General features: G+C 37.1%; 1 protein-coding gene across 5 annotated transcripts in view; it reads right to left on the bottom strand.

Annotated features, from left to right (window-relative positions):
- LMO3 (LIM domain only 3) overlaps window positions 1-27,611 on the bottom strand; it is a 54,934-nt gene that overhangs the window by 9,849 nt on the left and 17,474 nt on the right. For all 5 annotated transcript variants that reach the window (XM_037514283.1, XM_037514282.1, XM_037514281.2 and 2 more), the window contains one exon: window positions 926-1,051. In XM_037514283.1, coding sequence (XP_037370180.1) covers window positions 926-1,051 — 126 coding nt within the window. The remainder of the gene's footprint in view (window positions 1-925; window positions 1,052-27,611) is intronic.

Raw genomic sequence — 27,611 nt, 5'->3', positions numbered from 1 at the left:
ACAAAACAGAAAATTACAGTAACTAAGAACTGAGACAGCTGATATTTACTGGTTGGATGCCATATCCAGGTGTCCTCCATACTCTTGCTGAGTTTATTTTCATTAAGATTCATCAAGAGTACTAATTTTTGAAATGTATAAATGATGGGTATATTGTAAAATTCTAATATATTCTGTATTTATCACATAAAATAGGTGCCGTTAGTATATATTTCCCACTGGAAATCAATCTTCTAGTTAAAATAAGGAAAAATAGGATGAAGTCATAATACTTCTGAGATGACATAGTTCTCTGACATTGACGAGCCACCTCCCTTATTTAACAATTGAGAAAATGAGGGGGGGGCAGAGCACTGAAGGGTTGTTGAACAGTCACACTGCTTGTGAGAGGCAGAGTCCAGACTAGCATGTAGCTTGTGGATTCTCTATACAAAAGTCTTTCCATTCTGCAATGTTGCCTCTCCCATGCTGAGAATTGTCTCATTATTACATTATTATAAGGTTAAAATGCAAGATAAGAAATCAAGACCCTGGGCAACAGTAAAGATGAAAAATAAAATGAATATTCACTCTGCCACAAATTCCTACAAATTTGCCTTAGTGTCAATTTGTTTGCTGATAGAAGTAGTGCCCACCTTAAATCTACTTTTTAAAAGACAAAAGAATGGATAATAACAAGGCTAAGAAATATTTCCATTTCTTAGTATCTCCTGTACAAGGATGCATTTCTGGGTAGACATGTCATCCTAAGACCTTTCTCCTCCTCTGTGGTTTGTTTCTGGCAGTGAATGAATGTTGGCAGAAAACAAAATTCTGAGATTAATTGCTTTAAGTAAAGTGTGTGGATATAATTCCCACCTATTAGCCAAATAGCCAGCTAAGAGGGGTTTGCAGTTTTTTAGATGCCAGGATGGACCCTGCTTACCTCTGATTACAAAGCTGACATGCAAAGCAGTCCAGGTGGTAAACATTGTCCTTGGCGCGCATCACCATCTCAAAGGCAGGAATGAGCTTACTACAGGCAGCGCAGTTTCCCGTGACACCGAAGAGCCTAGAACAATAAACATTTTTTTTTTTTTTCAAACTCTTACAGAGAGCCCGAGATGGTGACTAGAGAAGCTGCAAAGACACCCTGTAAAGCTATGGATGCACAAAGCCTGAGGATGCACACAGGTGAGTCGAGCCTGTGTGAACTCATACACGTTCTTCCATGATACATACTCAGTTGACTTTTCTTGATGAAAATCACATCGTGTTTGAGAAGGAAAAGACAAATACATTAGGAAGCTTAGAGGACTGTACACAAACAGAAGTCAACAGGGTGCGTTCATAGCAAATGCTAGAATATGAGGTAAACACAAAAGCAATGTAACTCTGCTGTTAATGCCACTTACTAAACATTTTAGTTGGAAAAGAAACCCATCTGCGTGACTCACTGTTTTTTGACATGTTGTTACTGAAAGGTTTGCCATTATTATTAAAAGAACACTTACAAATAAGCCATTTAAATAGAAAACACTAGAGGCGCGTGTACCTTGTGGCCCCGTACTGTAGTTACAGTGTGATTGTTTTCCAGGTAGCACATTAAAGGAAATGAGGCTGTAAACTATACAGAGCTAGACCAGGAGTTGAAACATGATACACTTTAGAACCACAGGAACTGTCTGGAAAGAAGGTTTTTGAAAACATCCTATCTTCCGTACGTTCCTGAAAAGTTACTATAATGACCTTAAAAATGTACAAAATAAGTTGCATAGTTTTATAATGGGAAGAAATAAAATATTTTATCCATTTGAACTGGTAATATTTAAACCAAGTTTTACAGTTAATGGTGGTGAAAAGTTATTATAAATACTATTCTGTGCATGGTAGTTAATGCACTTTTTTAACTAGGAAGCAAACTAGATGAAAAACACCACATCTGCCAGTTTTCTTTTTTCTACAGCATCAGTCTGACAGGAGAAAATATAATGACTCTCAAGGGAAAGACCAAATTAAAAGCAGTTCTAAACTAATGAATTCAAAGGTGGTATGGAGAAAACTCATTTTAGTTATAAAAATGTACTTTAAAAATCTTACCCTTTCGTTTTCTTGAATTTAAGGATTATATACAAATGTGCCGAAGTTTCTCTCCTTATTGCTTTCTATGTACTCCAAAGCTAGGTCTTTGCTCAAGGCATGCATATTCATTTTCAAGTGTGTAATTACTTCCTCTGCCAGGCTGATGACAATTGTGGGCAAGGGTGGTGGGGTGGCTTCTGAGTGACAGGCTCATGTGTCATGCTTATGCTTATGTTTTTGTGAAGACTGTCTCTGCAAGAACATAAGCACCTTGAGGGGAGGAACTGTCAGTGCTTTTCAAATAGTTTGCACGCCTAATTCGTGCACCTGATAAAAATGTTCATCAGGTTTATAGTTAAGGATAAATTCAAAATTGCTGGATGATTATTTTCCTGAAAGAATTTTAAAGCCATTTCCCATGCTTATTTGAAGGACATTGGCTCTGATAACCTTTGTGTTCTCAGTTACATGATTTTTCTTTAAACATCATTGAAAATGTAGCATCTGCAAATCCTACTGGTCTCCTTAAAAAATGCAACCGTCACAAGCTAAAGTTTTCATCCTATTCTTTTGTGAGCAGAATCTCTTCCTTCATCCTAACATTTTACATTTACTTTTGGTGCACTCCTGTGATCTCTTCAGGAGTCACAGCACTTCTATATGCTGTTTGTTTCTTGTGCTCTTTCACTATTTTTGAGAAACAAGGAAATCCTAAAAGTTCTTTATTCCATGAATATAGATTCATATGAGAGAAAGCAGTTTTAAGAACTACTCAGTTTGCTTATACCAATAAACAGACACACACAATGCCATTTTGAAATTCTGGACAGAGTTTCCCCCAATTTCAATTGCTCTCGCTAGCTGAGCATTTATCAGCTACCTGATTAGAATTTGTTTCCACACAAACCATTGATCATCAGCCTATTACTAGGCAAATGACAGTTAATTACCCACTACATTAACCACTGGGACCTGAGACCTGCTTCTGCTGCCATCAGTCAACATGATAAATGTGGCAAGTTCAGTAATGCATGGCCAGCCCTGAGCTGCCTGCTATACTGTGAACAACCCTCAATCTCACTTCCAAGCCCAGGAAAATCTATGGCAATCTGCATAATTACAAGCTCTGGGTTAATAACAGACAAATGATTTGTTGCATCTAAACAAAGTCCTTGGAATGGTCCGGGTCTCCGGTGGCCGCCCGTACAGCCTGCTGCCGCTAGTGTACTTTCCACGGCGACGTGCAAAGAACAGGTCTCTGACGCTATAGCCCTCCAATTTGTTGCCCTCCAATTTATGGATTCTGCATATGTGATTTTTAATCATTAAAGGACTCTTGAAGCAATATTATCTTAATTATTCTCTGCTGTAACCAGGGAATTAGGCTTCAGATAAAATTTTCTTCTTCCACGCACTTTCCCTGCCTCGCTGGAGGCTCCATCAGTTTCCATCTACACCTGGACTCTGAAATCCTAATGATGAATTATTGCCCCTTTTCCTAAGAGGGCGAACCTTACAAGGGAACATTTTACCGAACTGTCAGCTCACAGACTGAGTGCGGAGATGCGGAAATCTGATCTAATTTACTGCAAAACGATGCATTTGTTAGACTTTTTCCTGAGTTTTGTCCAAGGATCAAGAGATCATTCTACAGCCACATTCGTGTTCTTTTTCTCAGTGGGAGAAACCCGAGGTTTTCTGGGAAAGAAAACAAAAAAGGAGTTTTTTATAAACACATTTTTCAATTTTCAAACCATTTGGATTCTCAGGGAAAAAACTTTTCATTTAGTTTAAGGCAGACTGAGTCCTCATCTGTGTTTTTTTGCAAACATGTCCCAAAAAATACTCCAGGAGAGTCAATTATCTAATTCATCCAGATTATTCATAATCCTGGACATTCTTGTAACCCTTCGTCTCCCCTCCGCCCTCTCAGGCTCTTAAGGACGTAATGCTGGTCAACTCTTCTACTTAAGCTGTAACCTCTGTTTACAGTGCTTGCACAGTCTCATCCTTGATGTAAGTGGAAGGCCCAAGCACATTTGCTAAGTAGTACATTGAGACCAACAAAGCCTTGTTTAAAAAAATAAATCATTTTGAAATTTTCATCTAAATTAATGGTCAGGGAAAAAAATATGGTCATTGATTCATTTTCTTCATCTTAAGATGTCTTACAGATTATTAAAGCATGGCAAGGGTTAATTTGCCAATTTATAAGCTAGACTGTTCCCTACTATTTATGCTTATAATGGGTTTTAAGCAATATGACCTTTATCTTGTTCCTGACACACTATCCAAAGTAGACTTGCAATATAAAAGGTGACAACTATCATCTACACAGTATCAGTGTGTATTACCATTTGCGGGAATCCCAGAGGATGTTTCTGTCCCTTTTCCATTGCATTTTCACTCTCACTACCTGGTATTGACAATCTAAACACATAGACACAAAGATAAAAACCGAACAGATAACTTTTTTGTGGGTTAAGAACCCAGCCCTTTGGCATGTGCTTTTTAACACCATCGGCACTGTAATGAGCATACATAAGGAAATATCTAATAATTTTTGTATATGGGTGGCATAGCAAGAACTAAGACAATGCACATTTATATTTTTTAAAGGTACCAGGAAAAATGTTGCATTTTTGCTAAATGTTCAACAGCCTTTGCAGCGGAGTCATAAATCAGGTGAATTTCTGTATGGTTAGTATATATCCATTACTAAAGTTCCTGGGGGTGGGGGTAGAGAAAAACTTGAGACACTTAATCATTTAACATAGCAATAATGAATATGGTTTACTACAGGCATCGGGAGGGAAATTAGTGTTCATTGTATTAGTGTCTTTTATTTCACAGCACCAGATGTTTCTATAGATTTTTTACCAGGTCAGTGGCTCAAGTCACTAAATCAAATTCCCCCAAGCCAATGGAAAGCATAGTGTTTGACTCAAATTAATTTATTATTTGGACAAAAATGCATAAATAAATATCACTGCAGTAAACTTTCCTTCTGAACAAAGATCAAGTATTCTTCGCTAGAATTCGGGCAGTCCTCATTTAGTGACTTGAGTACGCATGAATTTAACAGTAAATGTCTAAAATATTGAGGGTACGACTTTGTTTACTTATCATCCTGTATAAAAAAAGAAGAAAAACCTCTGCAGAATAATTTTAGAGGTGAACAAAGAAAGGAAAGTTTGGTTTTATAAGGATATGTAGGTATCACCAACTGAAAAGATGTTTAGCTTTTGACTGCTGGACGGGCAGTTGCTTTTCTGTCTATTACAAATATACTTCTCATCTCGTTTCCTATTTCATTTTTCAAATTAAGGAATGTAGTGATAGAAAATGAAAACACTTTAAACATTCTTTTGTTTTAAACATAAGAAGCTTACCCATTTTAAGGCTGGAGAGAGTAGAAACTATTTTTTCTCTCTCCTGTGGGTTCTTAGCATGTGCTCCAGTGTCATGGAGCTAAAAATACTGTAGGAGTTAAAAAAGAAGGGAGGGAGAATGGAAACACTGAACATTTGAAAATATACAAAGGAAAATATTAAAAAATGTTTAACATTAGTTTGAACAATGCTTCTAGATGTACAGTGGTTTTTGCACATATTTTTAGTACATATTTGTGCACACAGATGACTCAGTTTTTCTAAAAAGGCTAAAAAAAGACTTTTAAAACCCATTTCAAAGAAACTAAATATATCTTTTGTTAAAGGAATCCTAAAGATAATTTCTTTCAAAATGAAGTACTTTTATTATATGACCGTAACTCTAATTTTGCTTATTAAGTTTAGCCTTTGTGCTATTATTTATACACAGGTCATGGCAAATAAGTCATGGTTATATGAAATGGTTATATGCACAAACATGCATGTGTAGTATAATATACATTCTCCACATATATGTATGTATATTCTTTCTACATATAAATGTCATATATGTAAGTATATATGATATAAATATTAATGATAAACATTTTATATTTTATCACATCTGAATCTTATGTAAGATCTCTCTCTTTAAATCTCTAACATAGAAAAAGCCAGAAAGGCATACACACACACTCTCATTAGGCAGGCAGATATTGAAAGGCAGATATTGAAATCACATTGAAAGAAAAGGAAAGAGTGGAAAAATTAAGTAAAACTTACTAAGTTATCAGTGACAAGTTCAGTAAAAAACTAGCAAAGCTCCATGCTATACAGATAGTTGTTTGTATGTTACAATATACAAGTAGCAACCTAAAATCCCATAGGTAGCTGACTGATGGTGCGGACAGAAACTTCGGGTTCAATGAGTCCTTTTTAATGAAAGTGGAGCCTATTACGTATGAGATGCTTACTAGTGATGTTACCTGACTGTCGTGGGGGTGTGCTGGTGAGGACCTGGTAAGAAAGATGGTAGGAGGGCTGAGGAGACATGTTGTGAAGGGAAAGGGGACAGCGAGTCCTTCTCCCGTGGTCCTGTGTTGCAGGGGTCAGGGGAGATACGTCATTGGAAGTTGGGCTTATGGACAGAGGGCAATGCAGAAGACAGAGAAGAGGTAAGAGTGGAAAGAGCATCTTAGGCTAGGACTAGTGGGAAGCAAAATGCCCGAGAGAGTCAAGATCAGGATGCATTCAATTAATGCTTAAAAAATGCTAAGTATGAGAGCAGTACGTGAGGTTGAAGTTAGGTAAGCAGAAAGAAAAGCCTGGACAGTCTGGGTGGTTGACTCTCGCCTGGATGACTGAGGCTCCATGCTCAGGCTATCTTTTCAGATTATCTGTGGAATGTGTCCCTTACCCTGAATGCTCCTTGGATCAGACAGAACAGCTTCAGAAGGGTGAGGCTGGCTTATCAAGCCGAACCCATGGGCTAATTCCTACCTAGGTGCCAACTATCAGTTGGACTTACTGAGAATCAGCTCACGATCTAGCCCACCTAAACGACTACAAGAAAAAATTGAGAATAATAGAGTTTTCAGGACAGGGTGGGAGACAATTTAACTGTTTGCTTTCTGGAATCCTTGACAGTTATACTTTACCACTACGTTGGGAACAGTAGAAAAATAAAAAGGAATACTGAAGGTAAAGGGAAAGATTTTGGTGAATTTATTGCCATCTGTCTCTCTGGGCACTGCATTTTAGGTAAAGGAAAGACTAAGGAAACTTTCTAGGAAGACATGATTCTTCACTAAAACTTGACTTACGGGAACCTGTCATTCTAGAAGAAGCAAGACAAGTTACATGAGGGATTGGTTAGATGCCTGTGCCCCAAATAATCAAAAAGTCTATTCCAAGTTGGGAACTGTAATTCCAAAACTGCTGTTTTCGACCTGAGACTGTGAGTACACAGATGTTTAATTTTCACCATAGAGCTGTTTCCTCCCCCACCTTGACTCAGAAGGCAAGCTCACTGCTCTTTCACTTACTGTCTACTGCTGTGCTGACCAACAGGGTAGGCCCCAGCCACGTGTGCCTATGACCACTTCAGGTGTGTCTGGTCTATATCAGAGCACACTCCAAGTGTGACACATATACCATATTTCAAGGCTTAGCACAGAATAATTTTTAAAATACTATTACACATTGAAATAGTAATCTGAATCTACTTGGTTTAAAATAAGCTTTTAAATTAATTTCAACTTTAAAATAATAGGCAGCTAGAAAAAGTATGTGGATAATACCGTTTCTATTGAACAATGCTGGTCTAAGGCTAAGAGCCTTAGCTTTCCTCATACTCTAGGATTTACAAAGCTTGTAACAGTCAAATAACAAATGGACAGCTAGAATTTTTTCATTAGAAATTCCTTCTAGAAATCTCTTCTCCAGGATTCTGTGCTGATAGGAAAAAGGTAAAGGCCAGAGAGAGACTGCATCTAACTGAGAACTTAGAAGTATGTAAGCTAATAGTGTGCATCATGGTAGTGCACCCATAATCTGAACTAGATGGATGTCCCACTATTTTTTCAATTTTAGCCTTGCTCAGTGTTAACGCCTTTCTAAATTCACTATTTTCAGTTCCATAAAGGCAGCACCAAGTCATGTGGTGATGTTCAGACTACAGTCCTTGCTTCACCATGAAAAGCAGGATTCCTTCTGTCTATGTACAGAACACTACATCGCTGTTGAGTGTTGGTGCCAGCTGACCCCTACTTGTCCAAATTGGGTCCTTTTCCCTGTACTTACCTGTTTTACCCTGTAAAATGGGACAAAAAAAGATAACTCTGGGCGATGGTATCTGTGTTGCTGACCTAACAGAAGATAACAGCTGTTTGACTTACATTCAGCATCTCTCTTTCTCCATCTGACAAAGTTGTAAATAGTGGTTAACAATTATACTTTCACTTTCAACAAATAACTATCACTTTCTCCTCATACCCATTTTCCAAAGCCTTACAAGCCGGTGTTACTGCTATTCATGCTCAGCATAGCAACCTATTGGGTGAAGGGATTCAGAGAAACATTCCTTCAACATTCGATGGCCAAAGTACTTCTGGACATATATAGCATCTGCACCAACATTTTATAAAACCATCCTAGGTAGCCAAAACTAAAGGAATGTGTCACAGTTGCTATTTATTATTGTGATATTTAAAAACAAGATTTTACAGATTTTTAGATATCATTATGGAAAGGTTTGTAATAATAAAAGTAGGAAAAAAGATACAGTAGAATAAAGAATAACATATGTGAACTAAAATTAGGGCTATATATTTTGTTTATAATAGAAATGGATATTTGATCTAATCACTATAGCATTCCTGCTCTGATTTTAAGTTTATAATGAAGGGGGAGGACAAATCAGTTACAATTATATGCGCATAAAAATCTATGACTATTATACAGATATTGTGGGCAATTTAGTTACTATATATCTCTCCCTTGATATAACTAAAGAAGCTGTTGGTAGAGCAAAATAAATTACACACTGGTTTCAGCCACAGCACAATAAATGCTAATTGGAATATGCTATGTAAAATTTTATAATAAGAACACTTAGAAATATGTTCCATCTTGAGTTTCAAAAAGCTTTGTCTACTTGAAATTGAACAAATCTTTCAGGGTAGAGATTTTTAAGTAATATTTTCCTAAAAATCAACGTTGAAGCCTGTTGATATCTTTACAGTTTTTTTTTTTTTAGAAGCCAATAATTACCTTCTCTTTTAACTTTCTTTTTCACATTTTTCTTTGCATACACTTTATAAAAAGTGAACAGGAATTTCATGTGAAGCAGTATCATACTTGAAAATATTTTTTAACCATCTAACAACTATTGAAGTACTAAAATATTTCAAAAGGAAATAGAGAATAAAACATTTACAGGAAGGTAATAAATGTCATTCTATAAACAGTTACTTGAGAACTAATCACAGGAAAGATCATTTCCTTGATCTTTTTTAAATAAGCCACTCGATATTTTCAGGTGTCAATTTCACCCTATTTTAAGTGCCACCCACTCATTCATGCAGGCACTAGCAAGGACTCCCAGAAGTTCCTCTGGGAAACACAGAAGCCTTGAGGACATCATGATCGGAAGTACAGGGCAACACTTCTCTGTTCTGATGAAAGTGTATCTTTCATAGCACATTATAATTTAGTGACAGTAATTGTTTGATTACTTCTAAAAAGTAAATATCATTTGCCTAGAATAAGGTAACTATTCTTTTAGCTAGTCAGACAAAAATTTATAGGATTATAATTCAGTGAATAAATGTGTTGCAGGGTAACAGTAATGACCTGCATAAGGACCTATTATATAAAATTTAGTTTCAAATTTTATTTAAATCTTTTATGTTCTTTAAAGAAACAACCTAATTACAATTACTTTCTTTTATGGTTAACAGTAGGATTTGGGATATTGTGTAATTCTTAAGTTACATTTAAAGAAGAGACAAAAAAAATGTTATCACATGTATTTATCCTTGTTAAAATCAGCGATATTTCTTAATGGAGGTATTGAGTATTTCCTAGCTCCAGATTCCACTAACATAATCATAACAGATTCATGGAATATATCATATGTGTTCTCTTTTTAAGAAGTACTATCTGTGAAGCAATTAAACATCTGATATAGTTTAGCTTGTTAGGATGTTAATGAACAATTGTTTCATTCTTACAAGAAGGTACTCAAAGCTATCATTTTAAAAAGCCACACACAAGTGACTGCAGTACAAGGGCAGTCTCATGTTGCAGACTGCCCAAAGCCATCCTTGCTCTACACCTATGGCCCATGCTGATTATTAGCTGTGCTCTTTTTACCCAACGTGTCCTGGGTTGGATGAAATTTAATGACAACTCTAATAGCCAAAGATCAGTTAAAATTTAGAGGTTTCAGACTTTGTTCTTTAATTCCTTTTATTTTTTTTTTTGACCCAAATAGGTAGATTGAACTAAATACCCTTTAAGGATTTTTGTAGATTTTTTAAATTCTGTGATTTTTTTAATTCTAGTTGACTTATAACTGGGTGATTCAGGTTAAAACTAATTTGAAGAATTTCACTTCAGTTGTCAGACTGAATTTGCAACATTCTCTTGAAACTCACTTAAAGGGGAAGATAGACATATATATATTATGTATGCAATTTCAAATTTTAATTTGTGAATCCTTAAAAAATTCTCACAATAAAGCCATGAAAAGAATGACTTCAGAATTAGTAAGTTCCTTTTTAGAATAAGAAATCAAAAAAAGATAGAAAACTCAAAAAAGACAACAGAGTTATGGAAGGAAAAGGTCTAATTCTTGTGTATTAATTTATCTAGCCTGTTACTTTCCATCGTAAATTAGCACAATACTCAAGAGTATTATGGAGGAAAAATATTAGTCAAATTTTTATATAGTCAATCTTATATAAAAAGAATTATAACCAAACCTGTAGATTACATATTTTTGTGAGTACACATATAATATTCAGGCCCATACCTGATGTTTTCTGCCGTTTTTAAAGCATTTTATTTTTGTAAAATGCTATTTCCACAGCATTGACTTTAAGTGAAGACTTCATTTTGGAATGTGTATGTATTTTCTCTATAGAAAGATAGAGCTACAGAGGTTTTTCCTTTGTTGTGTCACCTTTAGGACTTATTATTTGAAGTACTTCTTAGAAGTCGCTATGCCACAGTGTCCAGAATTTTAACTACTCCTTAAACACTTCTAAAACTGAATGTCAAATACTTCACAAAAAGAGTATGTGTTAGGATGCGTAACATCAACATATATCCAACTTGGAATTTCTAAAGTACACTGGGTTCTGTTATCTCTAGAAACTTGCATATATTATTAACCATATAAAGCTCTGCTCAGTGTCAATGAAGTAAATATTTTGTAAAAAAAAAAAAATCTAGACAGTCACTTTGGGAAAAACATATGCATTGAATATATGTCAAGATAATTTGATCTAAGAATATTGCATTAAAGCAGCATCTGCTAAAATATTTGCTATGAATTCATCTAATTTTCTGTGATCATAGCAAGTAGATATGAAAACAGTATCAAAATGGAAAATCATAAATATAAAATCCATAATGATTGAAAGTAGGGATAATTTCTCAGTAACTAGTATATTCTGAAAATACTCATATACTTTTATTAGATGTTTTTCTATCCAGGTACATTTTATGAAGGAAAAATGTGCGCTTAAAGTCACTTGAAATGTTAGTTGTTTCCTGTAACAGTTTGGAATAAGTCATTTAGTGAAATCATAGATAAGGAAAAACCATATTCATTATGTGTAGCTCTTTGACTATTCATAAGTGGGCATTCTATAAACTCATAGTATCGTATAATTCATGTAAATATTACCTTGAGCAGAGGGGAAATATCCAATAACGGCAAACAATGTAAAATCATTAGTGAACGAAGTCGGATATAGTAGAAATAAAGATTTTTAACTCAGATATATTGAATATAGAAACACAAGGTATTGGGATTGTTTGACAGCTGATATTTACTGGTAACCAGAGACCTTGAAAAGGCAACTTAAAAGAGATTTGAATGCGCGTATGTGCGTGCCTGTGTGTTCACGGGTATAAATAAAGTACTAACCTACTAGTTATCTCTCTCTACTCTCAGCCTGTCAAAAAAACCTGTCAGCTGCAAAGGCGATAAGGGGGGCAGTTTAAAGAAGATACTGGTGCCTTAAGCTTCTTAATGTGCCAAGAATCAATCCCATGAAAGCAAACAACTTGAAAAAGGGTTATATGTATTTAGGAAAGCTCTCTGCTCCCTTCCCGCTCTGTTCGAGCTGGAGCTAGTGTTCAAGTTTTCTCACCCTAATGACCCCTGAAGCAGCCCTGAGGGATTGCAAAACAAGGCCGTTACACAAGGCAGCTTGCTAATTGAGAAGTTGATCGGGGGTAGAGAAATCCTGCTTTACCACGTTAAGTGTCGAAATCAAGCATGACTAGATTGACGTGGCCAAATCACCGTCTGGAGGCCACTCCACGCCAGGAGCAGCAGGGCATTTCACACCTGATAGGCCCTCACTCTATCTACATCAAGTCACATTAGGAAAGGAATGTATTACGGAACTGGAGCCTGTGCCCAGGAGCATTACTCTACTACCTAATTGCTACTTCTTGGCTTCCCCCAGGAACAAACAGGTCCCACGTGGTGGCCGCTTACCTGCGGAAACCAGCCTGCCTTCAGCCACTCGCCTATTTTCTCTCTTACAGAAACGTTCACACCACCAATAAGTTAGAGACAGACCAAGGGTTCGACAGCCTGCATTGCCATAGCTCAATCACATCGATTTAAATTTACAGAACCCTTGGAACACTTTATAAACCCTGGCACTTGAAAGCCTGTTTTCTTTCCTCTTTTATGAAGTGGCAGATGCATGCATAGGACCAGTGCAAAGGCCTGAAAATGGACAGCGATGTAGACGCCGCCGGGTGTGTGGAGGAGAGGGGAGACCTTTTGCTTTTGAACTTTTGAGTCCCCAGTCACGGATTTGCTGCTTTCCAACCTAAAATCTCCTGTGACAGATGGCATAATAGATATTCCCGACAGCCCAGACTGGCAGGCTGATATTACTTGGTATTTTCTCCTGCTCTCTCTGACAGGTTCAAAGCACTTAACCAACAATGTGTTCTAGGTAAGGAGAGAAACACCTGAATGAGGAACTGTTCCCTATATCTAACACTTTCAAAATTTTAAATCTCGGTTTTTCTACTGAGACAATGGCGTTAATCCCTAACTGTCCTCTATTAACTATAGGACACAGAGGGGAAATAGCTTGTTTTCGACGGCAAAGATTATTTTTTTGACCATTAGAAAAAAAAAATTCTCATATGCATTTGTGATGGAAAAATTTACCTTTACCATACTTAAGGGCAGCCATTCTATAGGTGGGAAACTGAGGCACAGATGTGGCAGTGACTCACCTCAGCTTTATAGTCAGTTAGCAGCAGCTCATCTGTGTTTTCTGACACCCAGTCTGGGCCTCATTCCATAATGCCCTTAATCCAAGGCTGACAGATAAGAGCGAGTGATTGCTAGTAACGGAGCAAGCAATGAAAACAAGGGAAAAGGTATTTTCTTACCTACCAAAAGATGACGGGGCAATCCATAGCACTCTGTAACCCGGCACCAACTTCCAAGTTCTAATCTAAATGTAATATTAGGAGGCCGGTCATGCTTTTATAGAGGCTCAACATTTCTCTCTCAAAGCTCAAAATTAATAAATAAACCCACAAGAATAAAACCACATTAGAACTGAGGCTTTCCTTATTTTAGAAAACATAAGCATAAGATCAATTCCCAGACACTAAAGGTAATACTGCCAACAAAGCATTCTTAACAGAAAAAGCAACTAAAAGACTATGTTCTCTCTGATAATTATACCTCAGCAAATTAGACAAATCAGTCAAAAGATTTTCCTGTGCTTACACTTTATAGAAATCTCTCAGATCAATAACAATATGAAATGTGGTCGGTTATGTAAGGGTGTAGGGCATGAGGGCTAATGTTTACTCAGCCCTGTCTGTCCCTGACACGAAGCATTTCACATGGATTATCTCATGAATCCTCCCAACAACCCAATCAGGCAGAGGGCAGTTTATCCCCCCATCCTATGGATGAGGAAAATAAGACCCTCAGAATTAGGTAACACGCCCAGGGTAACACATGGTTAACAGGAGGGCTGAACTCTACCACCCTCCACAGCACAGCAGGACCCTTAGGCAGTTGAGTGTGCACCTCTAAAGGATCCTTTCCAATCCTGACCTCTCAGGATGTGCTTATATTTAAAGCTAGAATCTCCCCCCTAGTCTTTCTCACTGGGCTCTTACCGAACAACTCTAGTTCTTACACATAACCCCCCACCTCCCGCCCCCCACCCCACAGACTACATACTCTCTCCCTCATATTCAATGTCAAGATGAATGTCCAGGACTTCCCCAATTCATCCAAGACTGCTCTTCCTCTCTTCAGACCTCCAAAGCTATTCTTGCCAGTTCTCTCAAATAGGTCCCTATGGTTCTTTCATATTTCTCAGTGACCACCTTTTAGCATCCACCATTGCTCCACTGGTCTCAGACTATCAGACTATGACCTCCCAGCTCAATGTCTTTCCTTTCAGCCTACCCTGCTCCATTCTACACTTTCTACACTAGAGCCTTTATAACACAGAACCAATTTGTTGCATCTGCCTATAACCTGCTGTTAGCTCCTTACTACGTGCAGAATAAATGCACACAGGCATGAACAGGCTGACCTATTTGGCTTCAGTCTGCCTTTCTGGCTTCTAGTCCACAACTGAACCTCACCCCCAACATGCTCTGTCCTCCCTGAGCTCACCAGCTACTTTCATGCCTGATCTGCTATTATTCCTGCCTGTTGAGCCCTTACTAAATCTATTCTTTCTGGCAAACTACTACTTATTTTCCATATTCAGCTCAAATGTCACTGGATCTATGAAATCCCTCTGATTTCCCTGAGGCAAAATGAGTAACATTCTCCTTTGGATATTTAAGCACTTGTTTTCAGAGACTACATAGACCTCACAGCATTTGTTCCAGTGTATGTCCCTTTGACTCTTTCTTGCTAGATAGTAAGCTCCCTGCTAGTGTGCTCTCTCCTTTGCTCAGTGCTGAACACACATACATATATGGTAACCCACATGCCCTAGAATTACTGAATCACGGAGAAGGGAGATGATGGAAATTAGCACTCCTTGTCAGCTAAATAGAAAACATCGAGGAATTTTACTTATACCCACTAGGTTAGTACTGTCTAATTTTTAAATCCCATTTTGAACTCAGGGTATCATGGATGTAACACATACAGGCAGAAGTCAAAAGTAATGTAGTAAAAGCTGTTACACAGAGATCATCAGAATACCCTCCCATGTCCTGTCCTGAACTATACTTCTAGAAATCACCCAATAGGGGCAAAGCTACACTGAGTAAAACTATACCAGGACCTTGTTAGGCAACTTTATCACCTACTTACTGCAACTCAGCATAAATTACATCTGCCTTTGATCGCATTCCAGCTGGTTTAGGTGGCAACACATCTGAACTGTTACTAGCAGCTGCCAAAAGCTTGTAATTGTTATCTCTACCCATTACCTCTGGTTAGTATTTCTTAGTCCTTACCCCTACTCTACAGAGTAACAAAAAAGCTCAGGTCATGTTAGTCTGTCTCTGACTTGGGCAGGCAGGGCTAAGGTGTACCAGCAAGTTCAGGCTGAATGCTGTGTAGAAGGATCTTAGGATCCAGCTCCTGAATCTCCCGTCCAGCTTCTTGACCATCTCTTACTGTAATCCTTCCATGAAGCTGTTATTAAGAATCACATTTTCCTAACCAGCTGACAATTATTCTTTGTTGCTTTTTATATCTATATTGTTACTTTATGCATTGAGGCATTCCTTAATATTTCATTCTACCCCATTTCTTCCTCCTGCTCTGTAGTCAATATATCCTGAGTACCTTCTTCTTCTTAGGTTTCCAGCTAGATGTTGGATACAATAAAACAAACAAGACACTTTCCTGGAGATAGACAAGTAGCTGCAATAACAACAAGTACATTCTCTCCTCCCAACAATCCAGTCTGCATATATATGGAAGAGGATTTTTTCCTTTAAGCATTAATATCCTCATTTCAGTGATCTGTTCAATGACCTAACAGTCACTCCATTATTTTCTGAAAAATAATATTCTGCCCAGGATGGTTCTCCAGGTCAATTCTACAGGACCATAGTTCCAACTTTCTTCTAAAATCAGTGCTGCCAGATTTAGGATTCCCAAATATTGCATGCTTATACTAAAAAATGACCTATTGCTTAGCAAATAAAAATTTAATTGGGTATCCTGTATTTTGCCTGGCAACTCTCTACTTAATTCAACCAGCCCATTTGCCTCATTGTTCAATTTACAATGAATGGACTCCAGTGCCAGGTAGGCAGCTATTTTCATCTGGAATGTTATTCTCTCCTCATCTTTCATGCCAATCGCATCTCCTCCCTGAAGTCTTCCCAGGCAACAGACACTGTGCTTTTCTTTGAACTCTTACAGTTTAATTAAATTTAGAAAATATTAAGTAACTACCTAAAGTGACAGTACTGCAATTTTCTTAAATTCATAGACACTGAATATCTGGGAGTTTATAAGAGAATTTTTTTCTTCTAAAGGTCAGGATAATGACTCAAGTTTTGAGAATTACTATTTTTACTTAGTTTGAACAATATAAATTCAAAATAACTTCCCACTCTTCATTGTTAAATGGGTTGGGGGAAATGGCAAGGAGCTAGGGAAAAGGGGGGTAAAGAAGGGAAGGGGGAAGTGGGGTTCGCTTTGGTGTAGACCCATCTCAACATGGCCCTGGCTTTCTAAAATTTTCAGAATATTACAATAATTAGATTAATCCACTGAAAGAATCTATTTAAGAAAAAATCATTCATAGCTGCCCACTTAATAAAATCTCATTTGAAATAAAAAGCAAAAAATAGATGTCCTGTATTACAATGAAATATATTGCATTGTTAAGGTCTAGTATATTACACTTATACACACTCTTGACAGAATATATCATTGCAAATAGGTGACCTTTTCCAACCCAAACCCTCTCTAGAGCCTAGTTTTTTAAAAAAGCATTGATTACAAAGGTCATAAACTTCCACAGGGATTTATTTTTTAAAAGAGAACAAAATGTCTTCTCTTCTACCATTAAATTATATATATAGATATATTCCCTAACATACACATTACTAATCTATTTAGAGGAACTATTATGAGATAGTCTGGCTGCTTTCCAACAGGCTTAAGAAACCAAAGAAGAAAGAGTAGTCTAAATTTCTCTATTTGTTTAGAAAATTATTGCCAGAAAAAGCAAGGGTATGCTTCACAGGAAGCACAGAAGTGAAATCTAATGTGTCTGATGCTACCCATGAGACATAAGCTTGCTGGTAGGTACTTCATACCCTCCCAGATGTATATTTAATGGATGCTGTAGCAGAGCACACCAGTAATTTAAAAAGGAACATAGTCAGGTAAGTGACGAGTTCTCCCCCCCCACCCCGGCCCCCACTTACTGGTAGTGGCAAGTCACACTGTAAGTACAAGGGAACTGCACAGCCTGGGGATGGATTTTAGGGGCACCTTGTTTGCCTTTGAAAGGCAGCTCAATCACTTGCAGCTTGAGAACTGTGCCTCAGTGTTGCTGTCTCTGAGATGGGTCTAACAATAGCTCCCCAAGGCTAAATTAGATTATATCTATAAAGCACTTTGCTCAGTTCCCAACTTGTGGGAAAATACCTCATAAATAGTACTAAAACATAAGATCCATAGGGGTAAAGATTGTCACCTGTTTTTTTACAGTGGCTACAGTGCCCGTCCCTGGAGTGGAGCAGATCCTTGAGAAATACTTGCCATGTTCCCAGGCAGCCTTCTGTGGACCTGATGCCACAATGTTAAAACAATCCCCCATAGTTCCTTTGTGGTTCTCACAACTCTACTCTTTGTCCAGGTGAATTTTTTTCTATATTCAATACAAGTACACAGAAACACAGGACAATCTTTTCAGCAGATCTTATATTTTAAAAAGACTTTACATAAATGCTGAATTTTAAGAACTTAATACCACTCACAGTGAATTTCTTCTCCATTTCCAATTGCTCATTTTTGGGGGGCAGAGAGTAAAGCCACACATTCTATTTACCTTTTATCTCATGTAGCTACTCTGCCGAATTCTCTTATTCTTATATTTTCTCATTTATCTACAAAGAAAATAATTCTACTTTTAATATTTATACTAATTACTTCATTTTCTTATCTTGTTATATTAACTAGAACCTTTAAAACGAATTGAATAGGGGCCTCCCCAGTGGCGCAGCAGGTTGAGTGCAGCACTATGAAGCTGTCCACAGCATCTGCAGCGCTGGTTCGATTCCCAGCCAGCCAGGGAGATAATCACATGGCACAGCAGATCTCTCCTGTCTTGCCTGCTGTTCCCCTTAGCAGTGCTTTTGGTCTGTCTGCCTATTCTGCTCCCCTCTCTGCCTCTGGTGAATCCTCTCACCTTCCCTTGCCTCTGGCCTGTACCCTAGCTCTTATACAAATAAATCTTTTTTTTTTAAAAAAAGGCAGTATTGAATAAAAGTTACAGTAGTGACTATTCCTGGCTTTTTCCTGATTATAATGGAAGACTTCAGTATTTAACTGTTTTACATGTTTTTTAATATATTTTCTTTTAGTTTTCAGTAAATTTTCTTAATCATAATTAATTTGTTTCTTATTTCTCTTTAGTTGGAAGTTTTTGAATGGCTGCTGAATTTTCTGGCATGTATTGCCACAGCTACAGCATTTCCTCCATTGGTTTGATAATGTAATGAAATAACTTGTCCTGGTGTATATTCCCTGTATTCTAGAAATAACCTTACTTAGTCTTAGTGTACTCATCATTTTATACACTGATAGACTGATTGTTAATACTTTTCAAGTTTGTCTATAATTATAAATAATTTTCTATATATTTGTACATTACCTCTATCATGCTAAATCACTATCTTAGAGAGACAGATTTTGTAGGGCCTCCCTGGTGGCACAGGGGTTTGTCTCAGAGCTATCAAGCTATCGCCAACCACTGCAGCAGATGCTAAGGAAACTGCTAGATAGACTTGGCTTAGCGTGGAGGAGAGTAATGGGTTGTAGCTAGAGATTTAAAAGTCTTCACAATATAAACAGGAATTAAAATCATGAAGATAGATCATATCTCCTAGGAACAAGAAATATACTTGACGATAATCAGTGTTTCCAGAGTACTGTCCTTCATGAGTGTCCAAGGAGGATAAAACCCAGAAAGAATCAGAACTGTATAGTGTCACAGCATCCAAGATAGTAGAGGGCATTTACAAGTGTAACACTATTAAAAGAAAAAAGTAATTGAAAGGATCCATAAGAAATTGTCTCATTAGCTTAGGCAAGCAGGTATCAATGAACGCAATTTCAGTAGAGTATTTAGAAGTATCCATAGAAGCCAGATCACAAGTGGATAAGAAGCAAATGAGGTTGAGTAAGCATGGGCAATAAAAATAGATTATTCTTTTAGAAAGTTAGGTCATGAAGGATAATACCATATGTTTGAGGGGTACTTTTTTTCCCAGAAGAGGATGGTCTTAAATATATTAGTATGTTAAGGGTCAATAATTTATAGAAAAAATATTAAAGATACTAAAGAAAAATGGGGATCTTTCCTAAAAATAAGAGCCACAAGATCTGGAATCACTGTAGCCAAGCACAAAGGATTGGCCTTAGGGAGGAACAGGAACACCTTATCCATGAAGATGCACTCAAAGAGTAAAAGATAAATGGAAAATTAGATGAAATGTAAATAGTGATAAGAGGCTTATTTGTGTCAAGCTGGATGGCTTTAATTTTAAGGAGACACCAAAGGCATCTACTGAGAATAAAGAGACAGGACAACTGTCCAGAGAAAGGGCCGTAAGGGGAGCCATGAATGTTCAGTAGAGCAATAGGAGGTCAAGGGAAAGGAAGGAGGTTAAGTATAGAGAACAGGCTCACCTCTTGAAACTGGGTAAGAGGAGAAACCAGTCATATGTGGGAGCATCAATCTATGTTTTATTTGTTTGTTTCTCAGTTATGCATAGGGGTAGGAAAAAAGAGAGTGGTATACCAGTGCTAGTTTGCCAGACTGCAGTCTTGATGAGCACTGAGACAGAAGGACAGGCTTGGTAGAAGATGATAGAGGGCGGCTTGAAGGATCAACAGTTGGGTTCATGCCAGGCAGAGGAAGACAGAAGCCTGATAGATCTGACCCAATAGGAGAAAAAGACATAATGGACAGGCTGAATGCCTAAAATCAAGAGTAGTTTTATTGCAAGTAAGACTGGGTGATTTTATAGAGTTTAAGATTCCCAAGATGGAGTTTTTTTCTTGAGGGACCAGAAGCTGTAAGTGATCAATAATATTAGGCTCACGTTCCCACAGAAGGCTGATGTGAGATCATGTTTACTCCCAGTGGTTGGGGCTGGTGAACCCTGCCCTTACTCAGATTATTTCATCCACCTGTTCCTTGGAACCTGTAGGCATTGGAGCTATCTTTTTTAAAGATTTATTTTATTTATTTATGCCTACAATATGTGCCAAACAGTTACATATTAATGTCTAGACTATACAATTAATTTCATCCCAGCCTCCCTTTCCTAAATTACTTCCACTCAGCTGACCATTTTTCATGCATTAGACCTTGTGCTCCCATCTCCAGTTTTTCTCCATTGTTCACCTATTCCAGTCATCTCGATTATTTCATAGTCATATTTAGATGAAATAAATAGTTCTAGGTATCATAATAAAGAGAAAAAAAAAACATGCAGTTGAGAGAATCCAGCGGTCTGGAGAATGTATTGACATATAGTTCTGACCAGTTGTTACAAATAAAAAGTAAATTTGGATTTGAGCTTCCCAGGAGACAAGGAAAAGAGGGGAAATGTGAACATTGTATGATTCACAAGGCCCAAGAGAAACACCTTTTAATCATTTAGAGTATCAGGAACTTTTCTTATTCTAAGGTTTTCTTATTCTAAGGTTTCTAACTTTCATAGTCCTGGGAACACACTGCATCATAGGACACAGTGTACAAAGCCCACAACAGCATTTGTTAAACACTAAGATTCTTGCAGCTATTTATTAAAATATACTTTGGTACAGCCTATTGGTGAAACACTCATGTAACTTCTGAGAAAAATTTTGAGGGGTCAAAACAGTAAGGGTCAAGGTCAAGTGATAACCCTCTGGGAGCGACCCAAGGCTAAATTGAAAAGTATCCTAAGGAATAGTTTAACATCCAGTTTTTCAGGTAATCCAACATAAATACTGTTTCCTTCAGATAACTTCTAAAAAATAAGAATTGAAAGCAACATTTGAAGTTGTAATCTCTAATAAGAACACAGAGTGCAGAGATAGCATGGCGTGACACAGCCACACGTGGAATTTAAGCAACGTAAATAAAACACCCACAACAATGGGAAACCACCATGTGTTTGTGGCAAACAGTCACATGTCAGTCTTCCTCAGCCAGCATTTCTGGGTCTGCTCCCACATACGACTGAGGCACAGAGGCCCTGGACAAGGTACCTGGACCATCAGCGTCACCTGGTATGTTCATAGGATAACTTGGTATATGATACTGCCAGATCCATTGAGTTGTGAGGCCCCTGCATTCATCTTTGGACTTCCTCTCTTGGCAGGATTGATGGCTTCCCAAGGCCCATCCTGGGGTGTAGCACTAAGACTACCATCAGGGTGAAGAATGGAAGACACAGCAGTGGACGATGTTTTTTTCTTTTTCTCTTATACCCAAGTTAAGCTCCTTGAAGCTTAGATTATTTATTGTATTACCTTTGTAACCTTCCTCCCAAAGGAACATGTAATCCGTACACAGTTGGCATCAAATATTACTGGATGGCAGATTTGTTCTTAAAATGGTAAAATTAGATAATACATCTCATCTAAATTCATGGAATTTTCTCCCCTAATAACAGATCCATGTGATGGCTTAAAAACACATGCTTCATCATCATTCAGTAGCTGTTTATTCACTAGAACATTCTGTATTCTTCTAAAACCCAGCATATCTAGTCACATCTCTCATATTTGGTTATTTTTCTTTCCTAAAGCCTTGTTATAAATCCAATGCATTTAACAACCAAACTATGTCCATAAGGGTACTTGGACAATAGCTTATATTTTAAATTGTAGTAACTGTGGGAGATGCTAACTGTCAATCTCAAATATATTTATAAGCTACACGCACAAAAATGAAATGAACAAAGTAATTCAGATTAACCAGCTCTGACTACACATTTTAAGAAAATCGCTGGGTGTGCCGAGGATCCAACTCGAGCAATCTGTTATGCACGGCGCTGTTACAGCTTTCTAAATGGTAAGTAACTGTTTAAAAATTCCGAGGCATTCTAAAAATGTTTCACTTAAACATTTCTGCAATAAAATCTTATTGAACTGTTGCTTTCATTAATTTTCTACAGACTAGAGAGCAAGGAATTCAAGTTCGATTTTTTTTCTTTTAACTTTGTCTACTACTAGCAAATAAACTGTGCCTCTTTTTTAAATAAACCCCTGGCCTTGAGTTTTGACCCCTTAATAGTAGCCTACATGGTTGACTACCCTTGGTGTTAAATTTTCTTAAATTGTATTTCTGTCAGTGTATCATTTTTTTAAGCAATGGACCCTATAATAGCAAGCACTGGTCTCTCAGGAGTACATTTTAACAGCACGACACAAGTATTTTTCACTACAGGAGACAAACAATGATATGTATTACATGCAGTAAACACTGCCTTTGGTACATAAGGTTCTCTTAGCATTTATCAGTCTAAAATCTCACTGTGTCCTGAAAAGGGTTGCAGGGGAGGGAGAGAACCGGCTTCATATTAACGTTGGCAGTAGCAATGGTATAGTATCAGCAAGAGTCTACATGCATTGCCAAATTTCTCATGAAAGAAAACCTTGATTTACCAAAGCAAGACATATTATCTTGGGCTTAATAAGTCCTTTTATTTCAAACAACTACCACATCTTTCCTGTACAACTCTTTCCAAAGCACTGGCCTGTCCCCCCTTATACTCACAAGTAACCCTACCAAACAACTTGCAGTCAGGCTTAAAATGCCATTAAGAACTTACAGTACTAGGGCCTCCCTAGTTGTGCAGGGGTTAAAGTCTCAGAGCTATCAAGCTATCACAAGCCACTGCCCATGAGTTCTATCCCTGGCCAATGATAAAAAACAAACAAACCAACCAAAAAAAAAAAAAAAAAAAACACTAACAGTACTCTCCAAATTGGGGGCACAGAAATCCCAGGATGTTCTAAAAATTATTAGCATTTCTATTTATTTTTTATTTTATCTTTCAATTTTCCCTCATTTAAAAAATGTGCAATGATTTGTAATTATATATCTAAATTGAAGGTGAAGTTTATTCTGTAAGAATACAGCTATATAATCAAAAAGTTTTGAAAACACTGTGAGGAACAATGTATTGGTTTTCAATTGTCCTTACTGCCTGAGGAAAAAAGATACAAAAATCAAGACTACAAAGGAAACCTAAACAAATTTTATATATATTTCTACCTATGGGATATTAAACATAATGCTTTACAAGTCCATAGAACTTAAACAAGCTGAAATGTGTAGAGCATGGGCATAGAAGATTTTTCTAAAAACTACCAGATTCATTAAACGAAAATGGCATTTGAACTAACTGCAAAAGATTCAAATTGACCTTAATTTATATAAAGTCCACTGTAATCTTAATGTAACATCTATTCCAGATTGCAATAATCTCCACTTAATAATTCAGGTGCACAGTTTTTTATCTGTCTTCTTTGTAGATGAAAGGTTGGTAAACGAGCTTATTATAAGAGTAGCCTTTCATATTCTTGATTATTAATCATTCTTAAATCTCATCTTAATCTGTTTCTTTCATCTTCTCATGTTTAATTTCCCAATTCTCTTATCTTCATGACGGGCTATATGCTTCCTTTATAACAACAGAAGTTCATATTGACGTGTCAGCCAGTGTGTTCAACTCTTTCCCTGTGTTGTTTGAAGGACACCCTCTGACAATTCTGTGAATGGGTCTATACTCCCATTTACAGATGAGGAACAGAGGTTTAGGGCAACTGAGTAACTTTCCTTGGAAAATACAGCTGAAATGTAGCAGAATTCAAATCTGCACTGGTAACTGCTATGCTACTGGACATGCCTTTAAAATCTAGGGATTAGACCTCACCTCACTTAGTTTGAGATGCTTATGGAAATAAGCATCTCTGACAGGATATTCTCATCAAACAGGTAAAAACCAGCAGATGAATGCATCAACATGGCAATAAATAACTAATTTGCCATTAGTCAGTAGGGGAGGGGCAACACTGAATATGGCAAAATGAAAAAAACAGTGAAATGATTTAAAATATACTGTTAAAATGACTATGAAACAAAAGTAATTATAGAATCACAGTGAAAAACCAAAAACTGACTTGTGGTGAAAATGAAAGGTTCTGTTTTCTACATAGCAGTTAACCTCCCCTCAATATTAAAAATTCTTTTAAATTTAAAATCTTCTCAAAATGTGTTATTTTTCTCAGGTAACTGCAGAAATCCACTCTATGGAGAAGACAAAGCACCAACATGTTTGGTCAACTAAGCATGTGCTCTCCATTCCAAGGAATATGATTAGTTTAATAACTACTATTGCCAAGATTATGTCAACACCAAGCAAAGTATCAGACTATTAACCCACTCCGGAAGGCCAGAATCAAAAAGTGACCAGGACAATGGGGCTTTCACTCTACTAAGACTCAATGCCAATGACAGAAGAAATCCCATCTACCAAAAAAAGCAGGAGGTTTCCAGAAATTAGAAAAGGAGAAACAAAACAACAAAAAAAAACTGCCCAGGATGTGCAGGGTGACAGCAGAATTAAGAAAGCCATTTGGCCCTAAACCCTCATCCCCTCACTGCCCCCTCCCCCCCACAACCCCCCCCCACTATAATGTGTCTCTGGTTTATAGTTGCTTGTTGATTTTGATTTTTACTTTATTATAATTAGTCTTTTTCCTGGTCCCTTATTTAAATTTTCTAAATTCCTGCTATAAGTGAGACCATCTGGTATTTTTCTTTTTCTTTCTGACTTATTTCGCTGAGCATGATCCCATCTAGCTCCATCCATGTTGCTGCAAATTGCATGAGTTTATCTTTTTTGAATGCTGAGTAATATTCCATTGTGTATTGGATTAGGGTCAAAATAAGAGGGGTGGGAATTGTATGGGGAATATAACCAAGATGAAAATGCATACATTGTGCAAAAATGAAAAATGATGCAAAAATATATAAAATAAAATAAAATAGAAAGCCATTTGGTTTCTACCTTCTCCTAACTTTGTGAAAAGTATCCTTTGGTTTTCTTTGCACTTGCAGTCTACTTGGCCATCACTTTGAAAGCTGTGCCTCTTTGCATAATCCAGGCACATTAGCACAGCTTCTCAGCTGGCACCCTGACACAGCGCAGCATGTCCTATGCATTAAACTGCTAAAATGAGACATATTTATAGTTATGTAAATTATGTAAATATACCTACACATTTATAAATGTGGCTATTTAAACTTTAAATTTGACTTTTCTAATTATTAAAAGTTAAGGCCACTTGTATATACAAGTTACAAATAATCATGTTAATCTTTTCATTTTGAAGATTAATGCTTAGTTCTTGATTTGAAACTAAAATTAGTGAGCTGGGATTAGGTGAAAGATGAGAGAAGTAAGTATAAATAGAATACTTACGTAGCATTTGTCTCATCTCATCGAAATAGTGATCAATACATTGTTTTAAATAATAATATGCCTTTGATATATTTCCTCTAAATGCTAATTTGGAGATTTTATGCTAATTAGCAAATATGTTATTTCTAGTACAAAGCATTCAAATACGTTAATTAAATAACAGCTTTGACTTTAAAAATAATGGGGGAAAAATCACCCTTTGGATCTAGAATATCTGAGTTTCTCAATGTAAGCAGAAACTGGGCAGACATTGAAAAATCCTCAAGTTTGCAATTTTTATTACCTAAGCATTCAAAAAATACCAATTACATGGTAATCAGGACAGTTTCATGACATCTTTGACTATGGAGTCATCTTCATACATGATGTAGTGGCAGCCCTAGCTCAACATCATGGACATCCCTGTGTATTTCACACTGAAATACCACCATGTATGACTAGGCCATTAGCCACATGAGTAGATGCATGTAGCTGTGTTGACATAAACATACAACTCTCCTGTCACTCATGAATTTGCAACTGGTTTGGTCAACCAAACCCCGAGGTCTATTTTGAGAGTCACGTTTCTCAATTATCAATCTCACAAGGTTGCCTCCCAGTAAGTAATCAGTAAAAAATAATCTCATTTCATTTAGCACAAGAGTTCTGTAATCTCAGATGTTACTCAGTGCATAACAGCCTGAGCCCATTTTACAGCAGTTCTCCAAAGTAAGTACTATCGCTTCCTTAGGGGATATTTAGAAAAGAACCCAGGGGGACATTCATGGTGGTAACAGAAACTGGGGACACCACATGGTCTATGATTCATCATGGCTGCCTCTAATCCTCTCTTCTGCTCTCCTTCCCTCCAACCACATACGCATCCTTGATCATTCCCAAACACTTCTGAAAGTTCCTCTTCTAAGGCTTTTGTACTGGCTTGGCTGTTCCCTGTGCCCAGAATCTTCCTTTGTACCCCCCATCGCTAGCTCCTTCACTTTTTTTAGGTCTTTACACAAGTTTGCAGCTCAAATTGACTGCCCCTGACTATACGATTTAATTTTCCATATCTTTATTCCTGCTGCTCTCACTCTCGCACTCACACACACAACACATATATAAGTACAATTTTTGCAAATCTCTTAGATTGTCTATTTTTTCTGTTTAATGATGTGTTGATTACTGACTCCTAACTAGAATATAAGCTCTACAAGGCGGTATTTCTATATTTTATTCAGTGCTGTATCCTAGGGCTTTGTACAGTACTGAGAATGCAGACTAATATTTGTTGAATTAAGAAATGGGACCAAGGATACAAAAGCATTTTGCAAGGGGCATCAGTTGTCCATCTGTTGATAGCTTACCAATATCTGTTGTAAGAGATGAAACAATGCAAACATCACAAAAGCTCCTCTATCTCTTAAGATAACTCTATCTTATTCTGCATCCATAACTTCGGAAGCTCAAAGCTCAGTTTTATCACAGGACTGCCGGCTCACAAAAAGGAATTTACAGACTCCAATTTTTACTTATTATTTATAACCTCACTTCTTCAAAAACATTTCCAATCTCTCCTGATCATACCTCTCCCTGTTTTCTATATTGGTTCCATTGAACATAGTTAGATTAAAACACTTCATACATTTTTGCTTAGTTATTTAAAGACAATGGTGTAGAATAATGGCTATAGAAAATCTGAGGAATAACTTGCCCTTAAGCTTTCCCCAAATTTCCTAGAACTGACTAGCTATTCTTTACACAATAAAA

Source organism: Talpa occidentalis, unplaced genomic scaffold, assembly GCF_014898055.3.
Source record: "Talpa occidentalis isolate TD23 unplaced genomic scaffold, MPIMG_talOcc4v2.1 talOcc4.16, whole genome shotgun sequence".
NCBI classification, from domain to species: Eukaryota; Metazoa; Chordata; class Mammalia; order Eulipotyphla; family Talpidae; genus Talpa; species Talpa occidentalis.
The sequence above is the reverse complement of the archived record's forward strand: the minus strand, read 5'-3'. Positions and strand labels throughout refer to the sequence as shown.